At 33.7% G+C, this 23622-nt stretch overlaps 1 protein-coding gene across 1 annotated transcript; it reads left to right on the top strand.

Annotated features, from left to right (window-relative positions):
* Positions 1-17416: 17416 nt before the first annotated feature.
* LOC127101232 (sulfoquinovosyl transferase SQD2) lies at positions 17417-22762 on the top strand. The gene is made up of 11 exons (XM_051038592.1): positions 17417-17849; positions 18650-18716; positions 19049-19119; positions 19408-19525; positions 20057-20130; positions 20430-20485; positions 20563-20646; positions 21201-21288; positions 21368-21445; positions 21779-21835; positions 22104-22762. Exons 1-11 carry the CDS (start codon positions 17476-17478, stop codon positions 22648-22650), a joined length of 1614 nt encoding a protein of 537 aa, XP_050894549.1. The 5' UTR covers positions 17417-17475; the 3' UTR covers positions 22651-22762.
* Positions 22763-23622: the final 860 nt, after the last annotated feature.

The following is a 23622-nucleotide window of genomic DNA, read 5'->3' on the forward strand; positions in this document are numbered from 1 at the left end:
AATAGAGATACGCAAACCTGTTTGCCAATTCAAGGTTGAAGGGATTGACCACTTGTAGTATCGGAATAAGTTAGGCAGCGGGAATTGGACGGCGATGGCTTCGGTGCAGATGGGCTGCCTTCAGGGTTTCTTTACTCTGAATTCTCCGGATAGGCAGGGTTCCTATGCCAAAACTTCTATTCGTTCTTCTCTGTTCTCCTCCTCTTTTTTTTTCCCAGTGAATCTCCCAGTGTAACTCCAAGTGTCTTCAAGTGTCTTTTCCTCTACTGAAACTTCAGTATTTATAGACTAATTTCGTGGGTAATGGGCTTGGAATGAGGGAGACCCAAGTCCAAAATAATTTGTTATATTTTATTTATATATTTATTTTAATTATTTAATTAATTAATTAATTAATTAATTAATTAAATTTTTTTTTTTTCGTTTTTTTTTTTTATTACTGAAGTGCTGGTATTTATAGTGATAATGGTGACCTAATGGGCTCAGAATGAAGCCCGAAATTTTTGTTGTCTGTCAGCTTCGCTAGGTGAGCGCGTAGCGAACAGGCCAGTTTGGGCCATTTTCTGGATTGGGCCATCCGTGAGCTGGGCCTTTGTTTCTTCAAGATCAGTGTTATATATGAGTCGGAATGCCTTGCAAAATGTCTTGAAATATTAATGGGCAAATTTTGGGGTATGACATATGTATTGTTAACTTCAAAGATAATTCATAGTTTCTTGAAACCAGTAATAAAATTATTGGGGAAGAATTAGTTGACGCCAGAAGTCAATCGCTAGAATCCAGCAAAATGTGAAACTTGTATTTCGTTAAAAAATGAAGTTAATAATTTGATTGAAACCCTAAGTAAATTTAATAAGGGTAAATAAAATTTGGATTTAATTTTATCTAATCAAAGAGCTTTATATAGTAAAGTTAGATTAGGGTATCAACTAATTAAATTATTCATTAGTATTTGTATGATAGGAAGGAATTAAATCGTTCCGTGTTTAATTGCAAGTATTGTAATAAGCTTGGGTATTTAGAAACTTTTTTATGATAAAAAACATGATTTAAGATGGTCAAAGAGTAATAACTTAAAGCCTCTTAAAACACTAACACACATGGACCCCCCAAAAAATTGGGTACCAAAGGTGAAAACCTAATATGTTTTGCAGGTATGCTTTAAAGCTTTTAAGGCTTAATCATAAATTAAGAAATGTTATGCAACGTATGAGTTTAGGAGTTACACCAAAAGTGGTTTTTGATGATCTTAATTGTATGGGAATTCTTTGAAAAGTTTTTATGTTATTTGTGAGTTAACTCTCATATCAAGCAATTCAGAGATATGGAAAGTCAACAGTTGATGTCGTTCTCTTTAATGGGGGAGTTATTAAAGTGTCTTGAGAATTTAAGGTAAAAAATTTGATAGAAAATAAAATTGGGAAAACTCCTATTAATCCTGTAGTAAGTGGTTATTTATGTGCCCAATAAATTTGTTTTATTTTTACTAACATTTTGATTTGAGAAAATGAGAATTCAAGCAAGGGGTATAAAGCTGATAAAAAAATGGGTGTAGAAAGAAGAAACCAAGCCCAAATCCATCAAGGCCTAAACAAACCAAGGAAGCTGAAAAATCCACTTCTATATTGATAAACCCTAATAGAATAATCAATTAGGGGAATTTGAAATTGAAATTTCACGCGACCTAGTCGATTAATCCTAACAGATTAATTAATTACAACCATATAACTAACACCTCTATCAATCAATCAATCAAAATAGATTTCATTTAATGGTTAGTAAATTAGAAGCCTGATTAATCGATTAAGTGTAGGTGTTTAATTGGCTGCATTGTATGGTAAAACACTAGCTGGATTCTAATGTCTTGACTGATGTCATGACATGATGTGGAGGTGTTTGTGTGACTGCATTGTAGGTTAGAATATCTAGCTGTACTCTGATGTCTTGACTGATGTCATGACATACTTGAGTAGTTTACTGCAGGATTAGCTAATACAGGATGTATTGAATGTCAAATTGGATGTTGTGACATTCATCCCTGTCAGCAGATACTGAGGAATAGAACAGTTGGTGTTCTGTTAGAACTCAGTATTTATTTTCAGTCTGGTTATCAAGGAAATACCAGACCTGACATAAGGCCTACTGTCTGAATGTCAAACTGGATGTTATGACCTTCATCATTGACAACATATACTGAACAATAGACAGAGTGGTGTTCTGCTACACTTCAGTATGTTTCTCAGTCTGTTCTTCAAGAGGATAACAGAACTGACTTAAGGCTAAATGTGTAAATGTCAAATTGGATGCTTTGACATTTATTAATGTAAGCTGTTACTGTAGAATGGACAGATTGGTCCTGTACAGTTCAGCAAATTTGTACAGTCTGCTTTCAGGAAAAACAGACTTAGCATATGGTCCTTGATGTCAAGCTGAATGTTGGGACATTCATTCCTGACAGCATATGCTAGATTGTAGGTTGTTTAGTTTTTCTGTTTCAGCATTTTTCTCAGGCTATTCTTAAGGGATTCAACAGCTGAGAGAAAATCCAGGAAACCAACAACCAAGCTACATTTAATGAACCTAACAAATAGCCTATTTGTTAGTAACCTAGATGTGGAATTTAGGGGAACTCGCGTGACCTTAAATTCAGGAGAATACAAGTACAAGGCCCAAGTGCTGCAATATAAAAGGAAGTCATTCCTTCATTAAGAACTGGGGATTTTGAGGCGTGAAGATTTAGTGTGTCCATCATACTTCACTGCTGTATTTTTGTGAGTCTTGTATTAGACATATCTTGTAAGCCAAGCTATTATCACGTAGATGATTGCATTGGTATAGGGTGTTCATTGAGTTGTAAGTGTTGTGTCACTCTAAGCTTTTAAGCGTGAGTGCTGTGTATCTTGATTAAAGCTGTTAAGCACAATCAAGAGTTGTTTGAAGTGTGACTTCAAAATTGTCTTTAATATTGGTTAAAGGTAGTAATCACTGAGGTGATTGAGGGGGAGTGAGTAGGAACTCTGATCTTCGTGTAAGATTGAAATTGCATTGGGTAGGTATTAAGTGATAGGGTTAAACAGTTGGTTTAAGGTCTGAATTAATACTACTAATAGTGGATTTCCTCCCTGGCTTGGTAGCCCCCAGACGTAGGTCATGTTGGACCGAACTGGGTAAACAATTACTCGTGTTATTTACTGCACTTACATTTTTCTGCATAATCCTTGTCTGCGCAGAATTGGATGTCATAACAACCCGTGTGACATCGAAACTCTGTTAACTAGAATTTCATTAAGGCATGCCTATAAAAATGTATTTCATTCTCTTCTCTTTTCATCTTATCTCACATTCTCTCTTCATATTTTTACTCTCTAACTTTATTTTTGTTCTTTCTTTCTTGTGAGTATTTTTGTGAGTTACACTTGAGTGTTATCATTTTTACTTGTAAAAAAAGTACAATAGTAGCCTTGTGTTTGTAAGGCTTCTTTATGTGTGTGGGGTATTTGAATTTTATGTAGGGATAGCTCATGCATAGTGGTAAAAAAGTCTGTATGCATGGTTTTGGACAAAATTGGAGATCCACTCTCAACCTTAAGGTCGATGTATTTATACAGGCCCTTGGGCCTTGGCTAGAGAGAAATTATATAAACTCTCTTCTTCAAAGACGTTGAGAGGAAGATACTAGTTCTTCCTTCAATCATGGAGGAGGCGGTTATCCTTATTAACTCCCTCTTTAAGTTCACTATAATAGGACACATCATCTATCACTTCTATTGGATAAGTGAATAGTGTAATTAGTTAAAACGGATGAAGCATGATTGGATGAGCTTTTAGTGACATCCAGACAGCCTCATGGCCCATTTTGGACGACCTATAGCTTTGTGGGGCAGCTCACCCCTTGATAGTGTGTTTGACCTTCCATATTCTTTCATAGGTTGTCCTTTCTTAGGACCCAATAAAATTATACTGGTACATCGTTCATCATCACTAAATGGCACCTAAAAGATTAAGAACTTCTAAAGGCACCGTTGTTCCGATATCTCTCTCAAATAAATTTTCAAATCAAGAACAAGAGAACAAATTTAACAAAGATTTTGCTACCAAGAATCTTCTCTGATACTCTTTGGATCTTGGGTTCTTTGAAGGTTGTCAGTTTTTCAATGTCTTCATTCATGATGAGATGAAAGACTTCATCAGTAGTGTCCCAAAAGAGATGTTTCCAACTTTAGTAAGAATGTTCTACTCCAACCTTAACTATGAAGATGAGATAATCACTTCCAAGGTTCGAGAACACCTGATCCCCTTGACTTTATATGAATTAACTAAAATTTATGATCTTCTCTGGACAGAATCATTATACAAGCTAGATGAAAAAGAAGAAGATTATGATTTTAATTTTGTTAATATTGCTCTCTCCTTCCTATCAAATCTAAATGATGGCATTCATACTCCTTTCACTACGGGTTTTATGTGCCCAAATATTCGTCTCATCCACTATGTGTCAACACATATCCTCATTACAAGGAAGCAAAATTTTGGGCAAGCATCTAAAAACCTATTGGGATTTAACTTGGGTGTTATATAACCAAGTTTAAACAAATTGGGTAAGTGCAATAATCTGCCACATGATGGAATGTGAGAGAAAGGGTTTGTGGCTTCCATATGGTATTCTGATCACGAAAATCTTAGAGCATATTGGATTGAACTTAGAAGAAAAATAATCCATTAATGACTCGACAAGGATAAGGAGACATGCATAATGGAAGATGTGGATGTCCATCATCAATGAAGTGATGGTGCAGAAGCCTCATAAAGCAAGAAAAGTTGCGTAAAGTCATTAAGCACTTGAGAAAGGAGGTTCATCAACTTTAGTTGAATTTTATTATGAGATACCTCAGAAGAATCCTACTAAAGCTCTCCTCCATACCATCATCAAAGAACAAAAGAGGACAAGCAAGAAGATTGACTGTGTGGCATGAAAACTCGCTGAGACTGAAACGCCATCGTCGTTTGGGTTGGTTAGTGATGATGATGAGGAAACTGAGTAGTCCTTGCTTATTTTCCTTATTTATTTATATTTTCTTAGTTTCTTTCTTTATGCATCTTTGTTGGTGTAAGCCCTAGAGGCCAATACTTTTGGTACTTGTATCGATTTATTTATTAATAATAAAAGGCTTTTTCTTTATTATGTTTGTTTAATAAAGTCCCTAGGATAGCTAGTCCGTTTAATGTATCAAGTGTGACTTGATCATGAGATCACATTAAACATAAGGACACTATTCTTAAAGTATCCGTAGTCGAGCTTTATTGTGAAATGGGATAACATTAAAGCATTAAGACTATTATGTATATAGACTGATGATCACATCTCATGGATCATGGATAAGGGGTTATCAAGTCTTAAACATAGGTATGGATATTAAGAGTAATATTTATACTGGATTGACCCGCTATGAGAATACTATATAAAATGTTATGCAAAGTGTCATAAGTTATTCTCATGGTGATAATGGTGTATACCACCCTTCGACCTGAAACCACTATGGACCCTAGATGTAGAGTCGAGTGCGATCGGTCGCCGACATTTAATTTGGTTTTAATTAATTAATTAAAAGAATTAAAATTAATAATAATAATGTGTTTATTATTATTGCCTTGTGGTGATCAGTTATGGCCTTAGTTTTCCTTTATTTTGTTTTGGGTTTTTAAATACGACCTGTGTGTCGTGCCTCTCCTTTTAATCTCTTAATGTAACTTCTTTTATCATCTCAATCCCTCGTATGTAAAACGAGTTTCTTTTATGTAATGTTATGAAGAAAGAGAAGAATTCAATATCAAATGATGACAACCTTGAAGATCAAAGGAGGACAACCTTGAAGATCTTGCTTGGAGAAACTTAGATCGTTATTAGGTTATCTTAGGTTCTCTCATTGGCTTGGGAGAACAATTGCGCTAGGGGCCATAACTGTTTCATTATGTATGTTGATGCATGTGAATGTATGTTGATGCATGTGAATGTATGTTGATGCATGTGAATGTATGTTGATGCATGTGAGAGACGATTTATATGATAAATAAGCCGGTGAGATCAGAACAATTGCAATTCCCTCAAATTAAATATTAAGTTTATGCTTTCCAAGTTTTAACACTCATCAAGACTAGTATCGGATAATGTAGGTTTCGCCTACGCGAGGTGCATGTTCTATATTAGTAAGGTGCGATGGGATAATTGTAATATCCAACGGCTAAAACAATGGGTCAAACTTAACTAAACAAATTATAATAAGATTATACATGTTTAGAAGTAAGAGTTGGAAATGATTCATATGATGGATTGGAATAAGGAGTTATTCACCCAACTGAAATTTTCGAGAGTTGTATTAGATACAATTGGAAGGAGTTCCTACCTAAATAACCTAGTTTTGTGTAATCCGCCTACGCGGACTTAGAACAAATTGAAATATGGATCTCGACCCACTAGAAAATCTTCCAACGGGATTTTCCGAATCAAATGATGAGGGTAATTTGTTTTGAGTAAAATAGTGGGAGCATATTTAATTAAAGGCCTAATTAAATATGTTAATGATACTTATATTTTCATTAATTTCATGTAGATTACCATGACAACCAACACCTCTAACAACATTTTGCGATCAATCCTTGACAAGGAAAAATTGTCTGGGATGAATTTTCTGGATTGGCACCGAAACTTGAGGATTGTCCTCAAACATGATAGAAAGCTGTATGTCTTGGAGAAACCTGTTCCTGAAGAGGAACCTCCTAGTTCTGCACCTAAGGCAGAAAGAGATGCTTATAAGAAGCATGTCGATGATGCCAATGAAACTGCTTGTCTCATGCTAGCTACCATGAACTCAGAATTGCAAAAGCAACATGAGAACATGGCAGCGTTCAATATGATCGAACACCTAAAGATGCTCTATCAAGAGCAAGCAAGGCATGAGAGGTTTGAAGTTTCAAAAGCCCCTTTTCAAGGAAAGTTAGCTGAGGGAGCCCCTGTAAGTCCCCATGTGCTCAAGATGATTGGGTATGTGGAAAACCTTGAAAGGTTGGGCTTTCCCCTCGGAAAGGAACTTGCGACTGATTTGATCTTGCAATCGTTGCCAGATAGATTCAGTCAGTTTGTCCTAAATTTCAATATGAATGATATGGACAAATCTCTTCCTGAACTGCTAGCCATGTTAAAGACTGCTGAGCAGAACCTAAAGTCAAAAGGGAAGTCCATTCTGATGATCGGAAATGGAAAGAGACAGAACAAAAGGCCCATCAAGCAGGGTGATAAAGGGAAAGGCAAGGAAGTTGACAAACCCAGACCCACTGTTGCTGCTTTGAAGCCTAGTGGAGGCATAGCAAAGGCAGACACCTGCTTCCATTGCGGTAAGACCGGACACTGGAAGAGGAACTGCCCAAAGTACCTGGAAGATAAGAAGAATGGAGTAGAGACTTCAACTTCAGGTATTTTTGTTATTGAAATAAATTTATCTACTTCTGTATCATGGGTATTAGATACTGGATGCAGTTCTCACATTTGTACAAATGTGCAGGGACTAAAAAGGAGTAGAGAATTGGCAAAAGGTGAAGTCGACCTACGAGTTGGAAATGGAGCAAAGGTTGCTGCCTTAGCCATAGGAACTTATGTATTGACTTTACCTAGTGGTTTAATAATTCAGTTAGAGAACTGTTATTATGTACCTGCAATTAGCAGAAATATTAATTCCATTTCTTGTTTGGACAAGTTTGGTTTTTCATTTATAATAAAGAACAATTGCTGCTCAATTTATTTGAATGATATATTCTATGCTACTGCATAAACGAACAATGGACTATATGTCCTTGATCTTGAAATGCCTATTTATAACATTAATACTAAAAGAATGAAGTAAAAAACCAACTAGGTAAGAATATTAAAACTCTTCGATCAGATCGAGGTGGTGATTATTTAAGCCTAGAGTTTGATGACCATCTGAAAGAGTGTAGGATCCTATCCCAACTTACTCCTCCTGGAACACCCCAAATGGAATGGTGTATCTGAGAGAAGAAATAGAACCCTGTTAGACATGGTCCGATCCATGATGAGTCACGCCAATCTTCCAAACTCCTTTTGGGGACATGCACTACTGACAGCGGCTTACAAACTTAACCGTGTTCCATCCAAAAAGGTTGAGAAGACACCATATGAGATATGGAGTGGTAAGAAACCACATATGTCTTACATGAAGATTTGGGGTTGCGAAGTTTATGTGAAGCGAAAAATTTCAACTAAGCTTGAGCCTAAATCTGACAAATGCTTATTTGTGGGGTATCCTAAAGAAACAAGAGGGTATTACTTATACAATCCTTCTAAGGGCAAAGTGTTTGTCGCTCGAACTGGAGTTTTCCTAGAAAAGGATTTTATTTCCAAAGGAACCAGTGGGAGGAAAGTAGAGCTTGAAGAAATTCAAGAATCACAAAGCATTGATACACCTATGGAGGAATTAGAGCAGGAAACACAAGTAGTTGTGGAAGAGCAACCTGCTCAAGTAGAACAAGACCAGCGTAGGTCAGGCAGGATACGTCACCCACCTGAGAGATATGGATATCTCATAACTGATCAAGGTGATGTATTACTCATAGATCAAGATGAGCCTGTGACCTACCAAGAGGCCATAACTGGTCCCGAGTCTGAGAAGTGGCTAGTAGCCATGAAATCTGAAATGGATTCCATGTACACAAACCAAGTTTGGACCTTGGTAGAGCCTCCTGTAGGAGTTAACCCTATAGGATGTAAATGGGTCTTCAAAAGGAAGACTGACATGGATGGTAAGGTACATACCTATAAGGTAAGACTGGTTGCAAAAGGATATAAACAAATTCACGGGGTTGACTATGATGAAACCTTTTCACCAGTTGCAATGCTTAAATTTGTTCGGATTTTACTTACTATCGCTGCATATCATGATTATGAAATATGGCAGATGGATGTCGAAACTGCTTTCCTTAATGGGAATCTTCTTGAGGGTGTGTACATGACACAACCTGAAGGATTTGACATACCATAAGAAGCCCAAAAGATATGTAAGTTACAAAGATCAATCTATGGATTGAAGCAAGCTTCCAAAAGCTGGAATCTTCATTTTGATGAAACAGTAAAACAATATGGATTCATCAAGAACGAAGATGAGCCTTGTATCTACAAGAAGGTTAGTGGGAGCATGATCGTTTTCCTGGTATTATATGTAGATGACATATTACTCATTGGAAACGATATCCCTAGCCTACAACAAGTAAAGTCTTGGTTGGGGAAATGCTTTTCTATGAAGGACCTAGGTGAAGCAGCCTATATATTAGGAATCAGAATATCCTTAAGTATTTGAGAAGGACTAAGGACTCATTCTTGATATATGGAGGTCAAAAAGAGTTGGTTATAATTAGATACACCGATGCTAGCTTCCATACAGATAAGGATGACTTTAGATCGCAATCTGGTTATGTGTTTTGCTTAAACGGTGGCGCTATGAGCTGGAAAAGTTCAAAGCAAGATACAGTTGCTGATTCTACAATCGAGGCCGAGTATATTGTTGCCTCAAGTGCAGCAAAGGAAGCTGTTTGGATCAAAAAGTTCATTAGTGAACTTGGCATAGTTCCTAGCATTGTGGATCCCATTGGTCTCTATTGTGATAACAATGGTGCTATCGCACAAGCTAAGGAGCCTAGATCTCACCAACGATCCAAACACATACTTAGGCGTTATCACCTCATTTGAGAGATAATAGATAGAGGAGATGTGAAAATATACAGAGTACCTACACTTAACAATATTGCTGACCCACTAACAAAGCCTCTTGCGCAACAGAAGCATGATGGCCATACTAGATCTATGGGCATTAAGGGTATGCCTGATTGGCTCTAGTGCTAGTGCGAGATTGTTGGTGTAAGCCCTAAAGGCCAATACTTTTGGTACTTGTATCGAATTATTTATTAATAATAAAAGGCTTTTTCTTTATTATGTTTGTTTAATAAAGTCCCTAGGATAGCTAGTCCGTTTAATGTATCAAGTGTGACTTGATCATGAGATCACATTAAACATAAGGATACTATTCTTAAAGTATCCGTAGTCGAGCTTTATTGTGAAATGGGATAACATTAAAGCATTAAGACTATTATGTATATAGACTGATGATCACATCTCATGGATCATGGATAAGGGGTTATCAAGTCTTAAAAATAGGTATGAATATTAAGAGTAATATTTATACTGGATTGACCCGCTATGAGAATACTATATAAAATGTTATGCAAAGTGTCATAAGTTATTCTCATGGTGATAATGGTGTATACCACCCTTCGACCTGAAACCACTATGGACCCTAGATGTAGAGTCGAGTGCTTTATTGTTGATCAAACGTTGTCCGTAACTGGATAACCATAAAGACAGTTGATGGGTACTCCATAAAGCATGCTGAGGGACATGAGTGACCTAGATGGAATTTGCCCATCCTACATAACAAGATAAATGTCTATGGGCCCAATATTGAACTGGACAAGGATGACACGGTCTATGCCTTGTGTTCAATATAGACATAAGGGCAAAATGGTAATTATACGCATAAGTATTATCATAGAAGGATTTGTCAGATCACATGACATTTTCGTGTTTTGGGTAGCAGTGATGTGTTGCTAGATACCGCTCACTGTTTATTATGTTAAATACGTGATTTAATATAATTGCCAATGCCGCGAAAACCTATAGGGTCACACACAAAGGACGGATTGATGAGAGGTAGAGTAACTAAGGAACACCGTAAGGTACGGTACACTTAAGTGAATTGTAGAACATCGTAAGGTACGGTGTACTTAAGTAGAATATGAAATATGGTAAGGCACCACACGCTTAAGTGATTTTGGGCATATTATAAAATATGGGCCACTTACACTTAAGTGGGCTTTTTAGCTTGAAGCCCACACAAGTGGTTCTATAAATAGAACCCTTGTGCAGAAGCATTCATTGCGGTTGCATTTTTGTTTTCTCTTCTCTCTCTCTCTCTCTCTCTCTCTCTCTCTCTCTCTCTCTCACTCAAAGCCTTCATTCATAGCAGCTAGCACTGAGATTGAAGGAATCCGTTCGTGTGGACTGAGTATAGGCGTTGTCGTCGTTCAACGTTCGTGATCGCTCCGTAGATCTGCATCAAAGGTTTCAATCGTCAGAAGAGGTAAATATTCTATCACTGATCATGACCATTCGTAAGGATCACTAGCTAGCACTGAGATTGAAGGAATCCGTTCGTGTGGACTGAGTAGAGGCGTTGTCGTCGTTCAACGTTCGTGATCGCTCTGTAGATCTGCATCAAAGGTTTCAATCGTCACAAGAGGTAAATATTCTATCACTGATCATGACCATTCGTAAGGATCACTAAAGGAGAAAATTTTAATTTCCGTTGCGTTTTGAATCACCGTTCTCCTTCAATCTTTCCGTTTTGTAATCACATTTTCTTTTAATGAATAATTGTTTTTGGTTTATTATTATTCTCTCTTTAATTAATCATGATCTACGTGCTTGAATATAATTTCCCGCCTATTATCTATCCTTTAATATATTCTTTCCTTTTTGATAATGTCAAAGGAGGAAATGTATACTCTCAATGGGAGTAATATATACTCTTTATATTTATGAGGAGGAGTTTAACCACTCCAATCTTTTATCCATGTCTTTCTATTTTTTCCACCTCTCTAAGAGATGCATTGCCATCATCCAAAAGGGGAGCACATGGATCTATGTTCTTGTAGGTACAACTATCTACAACCATCAGATGCTCATGAATGGTTTTGACGATGACAACCATATATATATATCTAACAACATTATGTGAAATCTTCCTATGTGAATAAGAAGTAGTTATCTAATTGTTTTATCAATATCAATATGATTTTTTAGATCAAGATATAAAGCCAATGACAACACCTAAGGCCAAATACATTCAGTAAAGTCTCTAATGATCTACAGTCAATCGTTGTTTGATGAGGGTTTATGTCAAAACGTTATGTCATGCCTCATCAGTTAGAAGAATCAAGTCTCAAATGAAGTTTGAATATATGAAGAACCAATCAATAGATCTTGAAGCTTTTAGGTTGTGAAAGAGAGGAAGTGTGAAAGCTCGTATGGTTTGTGTCTAAATGATCATTGTATTATAACGATATAAGAGTAAATCTCGAACACTAAGGCAACTCACACAATCACTTGAAAATGTTTTAAACCTCTCTGAATTTTCCAAAACGCCTGAAAACCTAGGGAAAAATATCAAGGTTCATGTGGAATTTACCAAGAGTATTCTTAATCATTTAGGAAGCATTTGTACATTACCTAATAAACTAGGGACTTAATTAATCAATTAGAGCAAATAAAAAGCTAATCAATTAATTAGAAATACTCCTAATTGATTAGATTATATAACCGTTGTATAGTTTCCATTTTGGGATTAAGGTTGTCGTCTTTTTGAAGTTTTTAATCGATTTACCCTAGTACTTAATAAATTAGATCATTAAAATCCCCACGAATCCTTTTACTTTTTAAGCCAAAATTTTCTCCTATAAATAGAGGGATTCTCATCATTTCAAAATACATCAAAAAATGTATTTCAATAATACTTTTTAATTTTATATTCTCTACTTAATTTCTCTCTATTTCTTCACAAAGTTGCCTTAGTGATATGAGAGTGAAAAATATATGTGAGTTTTTCTTATTGTTCTAGTGTTGTGGGTTTATTGTAATTTACTTAATATACTTTTGTCTCTTGTGTAATATCTTCATAAGTAGAATATCTTCACTAAAAGATGTGTATGATTTTTGATATTAGCCAGGTAAAATATCTTTGTTTGGTTTGTGAGCTCAGCTTGTTAAAAGGCGTTGTTTGGTTTTGAGTTTAGCCATCAAGCTCAGTTTGGTACCAGAGCTCAGTTTGGTGTAAAATCTATGTTTGGTTCTAATTTCATCTAGATGTAAAGTCTCTTGTTTGATTTAGGGATTAGTCAGTATAAAATCTCTTGTTTGGTTGTAAGAAGGTTTGTGGATATAACTACTGAAAATTTCGCATATCATATAGTGGAAACTCTCAAGAAGAAATTATTTAGGACATGAGTAGAAAAGTGGTTAGGTCAAACATGTATAAATCTTTGGTGCGTTTCTCTCATCCCTTATCTCATTATATTCCCTCTATTTATTTATTTTCATTACATTTCCTTCTTTTCATATCTCTGATTGTCTTTCATTTAATTATTTTGTTTCTTATTCTCCATTTGATTTATACAATTAACTTAAACATTTTTATAAGTCAAATATTTTTTAATTGGACATTGTTATTCAACCTCCACAATTTAACCCTCCTCTTGTGTTTCAAGTCACTTGTCCAATAAAATTCAACTTTTTAGGCCTATTTTCTTTTTAGATGAAACATCAAAACCTTCAAATAGAGCATGGCCTAATATGACACTCCTCTTCATGTAAATGTTAAGAAGTTGGAATGTTTTATGAGAGCCCAACGACTTTTCCCGCTCCTCATCACCAATGGCATTAAGCTGGCCATATGAGGATGTCATCCCATCGAAACTCCTCTTCTAGAAGCGAAACCTCACTTTTTTTTACCATAATTAAGCTTGACAACAATTGACCTACCATGAAACGATTCAAGGAAATCTGTTGGGTATTAGTCGTTCATGAATGTTTCTTTTCTCCACTTATCCCTTTTTTTGTTTACAAAATCTAAATATTGGAAAACCTAGCAGAAACTGAGTTGCAAAATCGAAAACAATGTGGGATCTTTGTTGTTCATTAAAAATAATTGCGGAATTCATGTACTTATAACCTGATCTTTATCGTTAATTAAAAATATAGAGAACATGACAAATTTCAAAGATTGAGGATAAATGAATAAAGGGAAACAACAAGGGTTTAAAATATGTATAATAAGGGTTTAAACGATGAAGAAAACTGTGAAAATGATTTACTGTAAGGGTTTGAAAGATGAAGGAACACCATAAATTGATGTTTAGATTTAATGGTTTTCAGAGAAAAAAGAGAAGGGATTTTCCATGGCGAGAATCTACGCAGGATAATGAAAATGATTATGCGGGATTTGAAAACGTGAGAGGTGTATTTTAGCTCCCTTAAAGCTCCGCAGCAGTTGAAAAATTATTATAATTACTATGAAATAATCATATATGATACATAAGTTCTCAACTAGTGTTACATTTATCCGAAATATATTGATTTTAACACTACACAATTGCAAAGTTAATTGGTTGATCCGAAATATATACTATATTCTCCCTTTGTAATGATTTATAAGCAAAAAAACACACATTTTTCTTTTTACACGTTATAAGTAAAAAACATCAGCTTTATTTCATTAAGCATTTTATTCTAAAACATATTAAAAAGATAAAATTAAATGCAAATTGCATTTAGTTTTCTTTCTCTCTCATTTTTTTTCCCATAAAACATATTAAAAAAAGACATAAAAATTTAAATTTTCTTAGTAAATGTGAAATATTGACTTTTACTTTTAAATCAATACAAATGAAGTATTTAACAAGGACGGTTTGAGAGCTATTGCAATTCAACGTGCACATTATTCATAACGGAACAACGTTTTTTTTATAAATGTCGCAAATATGTTTTTAGGGTGGCTTGCAAACAAGCTATCTTAAGTTTTTTCGAAGCAAAATACAGTTGGACAAAACTGTCGTATAAATAATTACAATACATCGAGGATGACAATTTTAGTAGAACTCTCACAACACATGTGTCTTAAAACATCATTTTTCTTGTAGTATTTTTACTCTTTCATATACTAGGAGATTTTGCTTGGAAAGGAAAATATTCAATACTAATGGACTCGGTCTATAACTTTGGGTTTTAATGTATGATATGTAGCACTTAATGAAAATTAACATTATACAAAAGAAATCTACTATAGACACTAATATAATTAATCATTAATCAGCTCTTCATAGACAAACTTAGGATTTTAAATTTCACACAACATCTATCTTTAAGACCTAATATATCTCTTTCTAATTGGTACTCATAACTATTTCTTGATGATTATTGATAGAGAAACTATTATAAAAGAAATAAAACCCTTTATACAGTAATCTGTTTTGACTATCATCAAATTACTACTATTTATAGATGTTATTAATATTTATTCATAATAACACATTTTTATTTTATTTGAATAACATATTTTCACTTTAGTTGATTAACACCTCTTCATTCCCGTGTTTTTTGAATAACATCCATTCATATTATTTGGATAACACATTTTTATACGAGTCATTTTATTTACTTAATTATTAATTATTCTTATATTTTAATTTAATGAGTTAATTAAGTCTTACAATTATTATTTATAATTTTTGTTTTTTTTATAGATATCAATTCTCAACAAATACATTTATTTGTTAACACCATGATTCGTTGACATCAAATATCAAACTTAACACACTTACATCTTCTATAACTCTTTGTAAAAATCAAATTTAAATCAATCAAACTATTAAATCATCTTATACTATCATGATGATCATGTATATAAAATTTGAAACCATTTAAACATCTATTATATATATTTTAGTAATTACTATTTACATATTTTTTAAACAATTTATTAAACGTTGAAATATGTTGATTTGATAAAATACCAAATAATTTTTTAAATTCTATAAATTTTTTATAAACTTAATCAATTTAATAACATCTCTCAAATTAAAAGTCAGATTATTAAAATGTAGTATAACTATAATAACTTTGACATTGATGTCATCAGAAAGTCAACATTATTCACACGTGTAGATATATTATCAATTACCTACAACTTATTAGCCATATATTGATTTGGTTGTGAAAATTGCAGGACCCCACCTTCCACCTGAACAACTCAAACAACAATAATGATATACAAATGTCCCCCACCAATCTTGCCAAATCAAATCCATGTACTTAAACAAACCACACATTCATGCATTAAGTTGCTTGCCAATCTTGCCCTCCTTATAATTTCAAACAAAACACATTTATTTTATGATAAACTCCTATATTTAGGCGTACAAAACTGGACGGTTCTAATAAAAAATTATTGTTTCGAATGTGTTTGAGTTATTTTTTAATAAAATTGTACGGTCAATTTAATTTACTGTTTATGTTTAACAAATCGAATCGAATCGAACCAAACCGTATTTTGTTATAATTATAAATATTACTTATCCTATCTCTAATCCAAAATCCAAACCTATTATGTATTAGATTATGAACGATTTTCTATTATTCATATTTACGGTTTCAATTTTAGTGTTTGTAAATCTTTTATAATAATATCGTTCATTTTTCTCATATTCTTTATCATGTATATTTCATATCTTCTTTTTTTAATCTTTTATCTCTTAGGATTTTTTTTTTATTTTCTCATTTTTATGTTACTGTTGTTTCTTTGGATTACATTTTTATCGCACATTTCTTCTCCAACCTCACGTATCTTTTGTTCTTTCTTTTTCATATTCTCTAATATCTCATCTTCTCTATTTTTTTATATTTATTTATAATATTTAGTATATTATTTTATACTATTATTTTATATTTTATATTTAATTTTTTTAATTTGATTTTTGTATATTAAATGAGAAGTTTTTGTCTATTCAAATAATTTTGTTTTATTTGACCATTTTATAATTTAAAAAATACTAAATTTTAATTTTTTTTACCAATTTTCATTTGTAAATTATTGGTATATTTTCAATAAAATAAATGCAAAGTCAAAGAATAATATAAATTATATTAATTAAAAAATATAATTAAAAAATAATTTTAAAAAATGATATATAAAATATCAAATTCCTAGTAATTATTAAATGTAATAATAATAATAATAATAATAATAATAATTATTATTATATATCTATTAAAAAAATCTTAAACTCAAGAACACTTAAATGATTCGAAAATAATTATGAATATACAACAATTTTTTAAGAAGAGTTTTGTCGTTCATTATCGTACTCCTTAATTCGAAAAATTAATCTTTATAATCGAGTATAAAAGAACTTCATCGTTTATTGTAATCTTCTTCAACTCAAGAGATTAATATCTATAATTGAATGTATGTAAATTTTTTTTTAGTTTATTGTGTCCTCGCGGATTTACATTGATTGTAAAATACATATCTGTTTTATATAAAAAAACACAAAAATATCTTAGGTTTTCCAAGATAAAAATAGTTATGAGAGAGTGACGCATTAGCATATGCTTACAATTCCATTTTGATTCCTCAATGTCCCTCCATCAAAAGAATATCCATTCATTTTTTGTCCCAATATTCTTCCCTTAAAAACCCACACAACCCATTTCATATTAATATTTTTAATCAAATTACCAATTCCATCTTTTAAATATTAATTACCTTATATTATTCTCTTTCACAATTCCTTGCTTTCATCATGAACTCTTCTCTCTCTATAAATTCCTCTCTCTCTCCTCCTTTTCTCTCACCTCACTCCACCACCCTTTCTTCATCTTGTTCTTATTCCTCCAATTTCAATCCTCTTAATTCAATTAGATTTACAACTTTTCGAGCACAACCCATTACACCCTTTTGCAAAAAGGTTCGATTTTGGAACTTAGAAGGGTTCGAGAGTGTGAAGAGAAGAAAAAGTTTGAAGCTTGAAGCTACTACAAAAATGACTATTGATGAAGAAAGTTTGTTGAATAATAGAGATGAAGAAGAGGGTCCTCCTGATTCTGTTTTGAATGACCATGAGAGTAATTCTAAACCTCGTAGAATTGCTCTATTTGTTGAGCCTTCTCCTTTTTCGTAAGTAGCTTTTCTTTCGCATTTCATTCAATGTAGAATCTTTTCAATATTGAAAAATCACTTTTTGTTGTGTATTTATTGTTTATTTGTGTTCTTGAAGTATAATTGTTCCAAGATGAAACATGAGACAACGTTGATCTTTGATTTTTACTTGAGTTGACTTGTGTAATTGTTCTGATTTAGTGTTGATTTTGCAGTGTTCGATGAATTTGGGTTAGGTTTTACATATAGATCAATTGATTTGAATCTATAGAATTGATTATGGCTAAAAGTTGATTAAATGTGAAGTGATTTATGTTTGAGTGTTTTGTTTCTGCTGTGAAAACTATTAATTCGGAGTGAATTGATTATGTAAAACTGATTATAATATAAGTGAGTTTCAGGAAATTTGAGTAGTGGGTATTTTGGTGTAAACTCAAAAAGTTTATTTCCTCGAAACCATGATGAGAAATTAACTTCAAAAGCAAGGTTTTAAATTGCAGTTGCGGTCACTTCCTGATTATGATATTGCAAAAGTTTACTTTACACTCGAATATGATTGTTATCGGTGAAATTTTTGTAGCATAGACATGTAAAACCTTAATGTGTAATGGCTACAATCGCGCAGTGACCGACATATTTAAAATCTTACTTTCATGATTTCTTGTTTCTGTCCGGCAGTGTCTGCATTAAGAGTTTACGATGTCAACCTATTGAGATTGAATAACACATGGCATTATTCTTGTGTAATCCTTCATAAGAAAACAGTGTGATGCCAAAGAATTTACCTAATAATTTGGTTTGCGTCTTTTTTTTTTCAGATATGTCTCGGGATACAAGAATCGTTTTCAGAATTTCATAAAGTACCTCAGAGAAATGGGAGATGAGGTAACATTTTTACAATCCATTTTTTTGCTTTGTATAAACATGCTTATTTTCTTCAAAATTTGGTGCTTTTCTTTATCAATTGTGCATGTAATATAGGTCATAGTATGCATGTACTGTTTTTTCATCATATTTTTCCAACGAAGCACATACACCGGACACGACACCAATACTAACACGGCCACAAGGTGATAATTTGAAAAAATGAATAAATTGAATGTAATCGCAAGTGTTGGTATCGGTGTCCTACCCAGACACAAACACGCCATTTTTCGGAGGTGTCGATGCTACTTTTTTTTCTCTATCAACTAACTCTGTTTGTACATGATATATAGGTCTTGGTTGTAACAACACATGAAGGAGTACCTAAGGAATTTTATGGAGCCCAACTAATTGGATCGAAAAGGTTGTTAACGTTGATCTCTTTAGCGTCTAGCTCATTTTTTTCTTCATCTTAATTGTCATCTAGTATTTTGTTGTGTTATCAAGAAGCGAAGTTTTAACAAACCACTATTGTTCTGCAATACACAATTTAGTACAAAGTGTTGTCAAATAGAGTTTATAACAATGCAACATAGCGAAATTTAAACAAACTGCTTTTTTCTAAATTGGCAACATTGGTATTTTTCTAAAGTGTTGTCAATTAGATTTTAAAATCATACTAATGATTTTCATTACTATATAAAAAGTGCAGTTTCCCTTTTCCTTGGTATCAGAAGGTACCACTCTCTTTGGCACTTAGTCCAAGAATAATTTCAGCAGTTGCTCAATTTAAGCCTGACATAATTCATGCTTCATCACCCGGCATAATGGTATGTCTCCAATTCATTCCTCTATCTTCATCTCATTTATAATCTAATACGTGTTTGATTTTGCGGTAACAAGAATTGATTTTGTAGAATTGATTCCGGTTAAAAGTAAGTCGAATATAAAGTAGTGTTATCAAATAGCGGCGCCATGGCCGCTATATTGGTAATATATGACGGTTTTTGGGCTCGCTACAATGGGAAATTGGCCGATAATGCGTTTTTTTCTGCTATAATCCGCTATAACAGTGCCGCAAATTGGCCGGTATGGCGGGATTTTGGCTCTCCGCCATGGACCGCCATCGAAACACTGATTTAAAGTGATATATGTTTGGATATATTTATGTGAAAGTGAGTTGAACGACAAATGTCAGTGTAAAATCACGTTTAAACTCAAAAGTTACAAATCCTAACTTCAGCTAGAATCAATTTTGCTTTTGAGAAAACAAACCTACAAACATGTCAAAATCAATTTTACACTTCTAGATTTTGAAGACTTTTTAATATTTTACTCATTTGATATGAACTAAATTTCAGGTTTTTGGTGCTCTTATCATTGCAAAGCTTCTGTCTGTTCCTATTGTCATGTCCTATCATACCCATGTACCAGTGTAAGTTGTATATTTTATTCTAATTTCATATTTTCTTTCCATATTTGCAAATCTATAATGTCTTAGTGTTGTCAAATAGCAGCTATAGCGGCGCCATGACACAATAGTGCAGCAGAATTGAAACATTGCTATTTTTCCGCGATGCGATATTTAATACAAAGTGTTGTCAAATAGGAGCTATAGCGGTAGTATATCACTATAGCATACCGATTTTGAAAAAACCCGCTGTAATGTCTATAGTTCGTGAGATTAAAACTACTAGTTCTTATGGTTGATTTTTTGTTTTATATTTGGTTCAGATACATTCCAAGATACACATTTAGCTGGCTAGTGCAACCGATGTGGTTGGTTCTAAGTATGTATGCTCTCTTGTTTTTTTCTTTCGATTTTGAATCATATTTTTGGGAGTAACATGAATTTGTTGTTTTATAGAGTTTCTGCATAGAGCAGCCGATCTAACTCTAGTGCCATCGGCTGCCATTGCGAGGGATCTTGAAGAAGCTAGAGTAACGGCAGGTGAACATAAACCCTCCTTATCAAACATTGCCATAATTAAACACTCATCATATACGTGCTTATGCGTAAACTAGGGTCTGTTTGGATAAAAAAATTATTTGAAGCTTATAGCACAAGTGCTTATCAAAATAAGCACTTATGAATAAGCTTGCAGAAACTATTTTTGTAACAAAAGATAAAATGGTTTAAATTGTTTTTATATATGATATAGTTGTTTTCATAACTTATTTTGGAGAACTTATGAAAATAAGTTGAAAAAAGTTTATGAAAGATGTCATAACCTGTTTTGATAGAATCTTTCAAATAGTATCATAAAAGTTATGTCAGTGTCACAAAACTTATTTCTATAACAAAAAGATAAAATAAAGTCAAACTATTTCTATATAAGCTATATGAAAAACAACTTTTGTACATGTCATGAGCTGCTTTCAAAGGCTTTCCTAGACAGTCTCACAAGTGCTTATGCTAATAAATACATTCAAATAAGTCAATCCAATCAGGATCTTTATCGATGAAACACGCGTTATCTGACATATTTTCCTTTTGATGTCCAGCTAACAAGATTCGTCTTTGGAACAAGGGTGTTGATTCTGAAAGTTTCAATCCTCGATACAAGTCACATGAAATGCGGTTGAGACTGAGGTGCGTACCTTTCGCCATTTGCATGTGCGAAGTTTGAAATAATGGGGTTTCATCATATTCTTATACTTGTGTTATGCAGCAACGGTGAACCGGAGAAGCCCTTAATTGTTCATGTCGGACGACTTGGAGTTGAGAAGAGTTTAGATTTTCTCAAAAGGTAGATATCGTCTTCTAAACTCGGTGTTTACACCCAAAAATAATTAAGTGTTAGTCAAATACGATAAACAACCGAGTTTCCTCACGAGCCAAATCAAGGTCAGCCGAATTTAAGTGTCTATCTTCTCAACACTTCGAAACATGAACTTAAAACTAGAATTCGTTGTCCAACATAAAATAATATCTAAGTGTTGAAAAAACTGCTCTATTGATTACACTTACAACTTTTACAAGACATGTTTTCTAGTAATCTAGAAATGCACTATGAAATGCGCCTTATTCTAAACTCGATTTCTGTTTCCTGCATTAACATCTGATACACATGACTTTGCAGTGTCATGGATAAACTTCCTGAAGCACGGATCGCTTTTATCGGAGACGGACCTTACAGGTAACTTACTTTGATGTCTTTGATATTAATCCCTGCATCAAGTAATTTCCCGTGACTGATAACCTATGTAGCACGACACAGGAAACACGACACCAGCACTTACACGTTGACACCGGTAATAGTTTGAGAAAATAATAAATTAAACATATTCACAAGTGTCACCGACACTGACTCAAATACCTTTTTTCAGAAGGCTAGGTGCTACATAGCTGATAATTAATAGCTTTCTCTGTGACACGTTTTACAAATATGGATTGTTAACTAACAGGGAGGAGTTGGAGAAAATGTTCGAAGGCATGCCTGCAGTATTCACAGGAATGTTATCAGGGGAAGAACTATCTCAAACATACGCTAGCGGCGATGTCTTTGTTATGCCGTCAGAGTCCGAGACACTTGGTCAAGTTGTTTTGGAGGCTTTGTCTTCTGGAATTCCTGTCGTTGGAGCACGTGCCGGTGGAGTTCCAGACATTATCCCCGAAGATCAAGAAGGCAAAATTGGATACCTATACACTCCTGGCGATCTCGACGATTGTTTGAGCAAACTAGTACCTCTGTTGCACGACAGAGAGTTGAGAGAAACGATGGGAAGAGCCGCACGTATAGAGATGGAGAAATACGATTGGAGGGAAGCCACTAGAACGATTCGAAACAATAATTACAACACTGCGATTTGGTTCTGGCGCAAGAAAAAAGCTCAACTGTTGGTACCGTTCCAATGGCTAACGAAACGTATTTTCCCGTCAGAAGTTGTAATAGATAATGGAAAACCGACCCCGTCAGAAGTTGTAATAGAAAATGGAAAACCGACCGTATAAACTTTGGGAAGGTTCCTTAGGCCTCAAGAAAGATTGAAGCCTTGTTGTATTAGACAAATGTGTGATTGGTTTATTGTAATGCAATTCATTTGCTGTATATATTGTGGATCAACATTTGTGCTAGCTTGTGCCATATTTTTTAGCATTTAATTTATAATGTAGATTAAAGGTGAATGTAAGGCACATTTGGGCAGTTTCTTAGTGAATAATCCATTCAAGTTTTTGGAACACAAATATTCTGAGCATGGTAAAACTAGATGATCAAAACTTGCTTCATTGGAGGATCTGATGACAACAATCAAGCTTTATCACACTAAGTGGTATCAGTTACATGAATTAACTTCTCAAACTTATACGACTGAATACTGTATAAAACTTGGTCAATTAAATCGCTATGTACATCAATAACTTTTTATTATATCGCTGTTTCCATTTGCCTATACTTTCTTACCGCATCAAAACACCATAGTAGTTCACTTATTTCTGTCATACACCTCTAGATACCTCCTGTTATTCAATTATAGTTATGCAGCAGCTGGTGCAACCTTATTATCATAATTGCATTGAGTCAACTCTTTACTAAACTCCAATAATGATTGTTCCAACCCAAGACAGGCAGATCCACATAAGCACATGCTTTAGCATAACCCAACATCAAAATATTATAGCCACCTTCATCACACCATCAAGATCCAAATAATGCATATCACCATTTATATTTCTTTATCCTAAAGGAACATTGTTGCACAAGTAACAGCAATGAAAGCTGATTTCCCGTGATGATGTTATCAGAAAATAAAAGAAAAGTAATATTGAAGAATTATTCATTTAATTCTTGAGAGAATACAAGCTGGAGTTAGTGTTCTTACTATTTGCATAAGATGAATTAACTTGGTTTTGTATTTTGTTGCGAATAAGGTGACAATCCATTTTTATGTGTTACATGAAAGATTCGGTGAATAAATAGTAATC

Source organism: Lathyrus oleraceus, chromosome 7 (genome assembly GCF_024323335.1).
Source record: "Lathyrus oleraceus cultivar Zhongwan6 chromosome 7, CAAS_Psat_ZW6_1.0, whole genome shotgun sequence".
In the NCBI taxonomy this organism is placed as follows: domain Eukaryota; kingdom Viridiplantae; phylum Streptophyta; class Magnoliopsida; order Fabales; family Fabaceae; genus Lathyrus; species Lathyrus oleraceus.

Excerpts from the sequence above, each read along its gene's own strand:
- LOC127101232 (XM_051038592.1), top strand. The coding sequence starts at position 17,476 with ATGAACTCTTCTCTCTCTATAAATTCCTCTCTCTCTCCTCCTTTTCTC. Across the intron at positions 17,850-18,649 it reads GTTGAGCCTTCTCCTTTTTC|ATATGTCTCGGGATACAAGA; the intron begins GTAAGTAGCTTT and ends TTTTTTTTTCAG. Across the intron at positions 19,526-20,056 it reads CTTCATCACCCGGCATAATG|GTTTTTGGTGCTCTTATCAT; the intron begins GTATGTCTCCAA and ends ACTAAATTTCAG.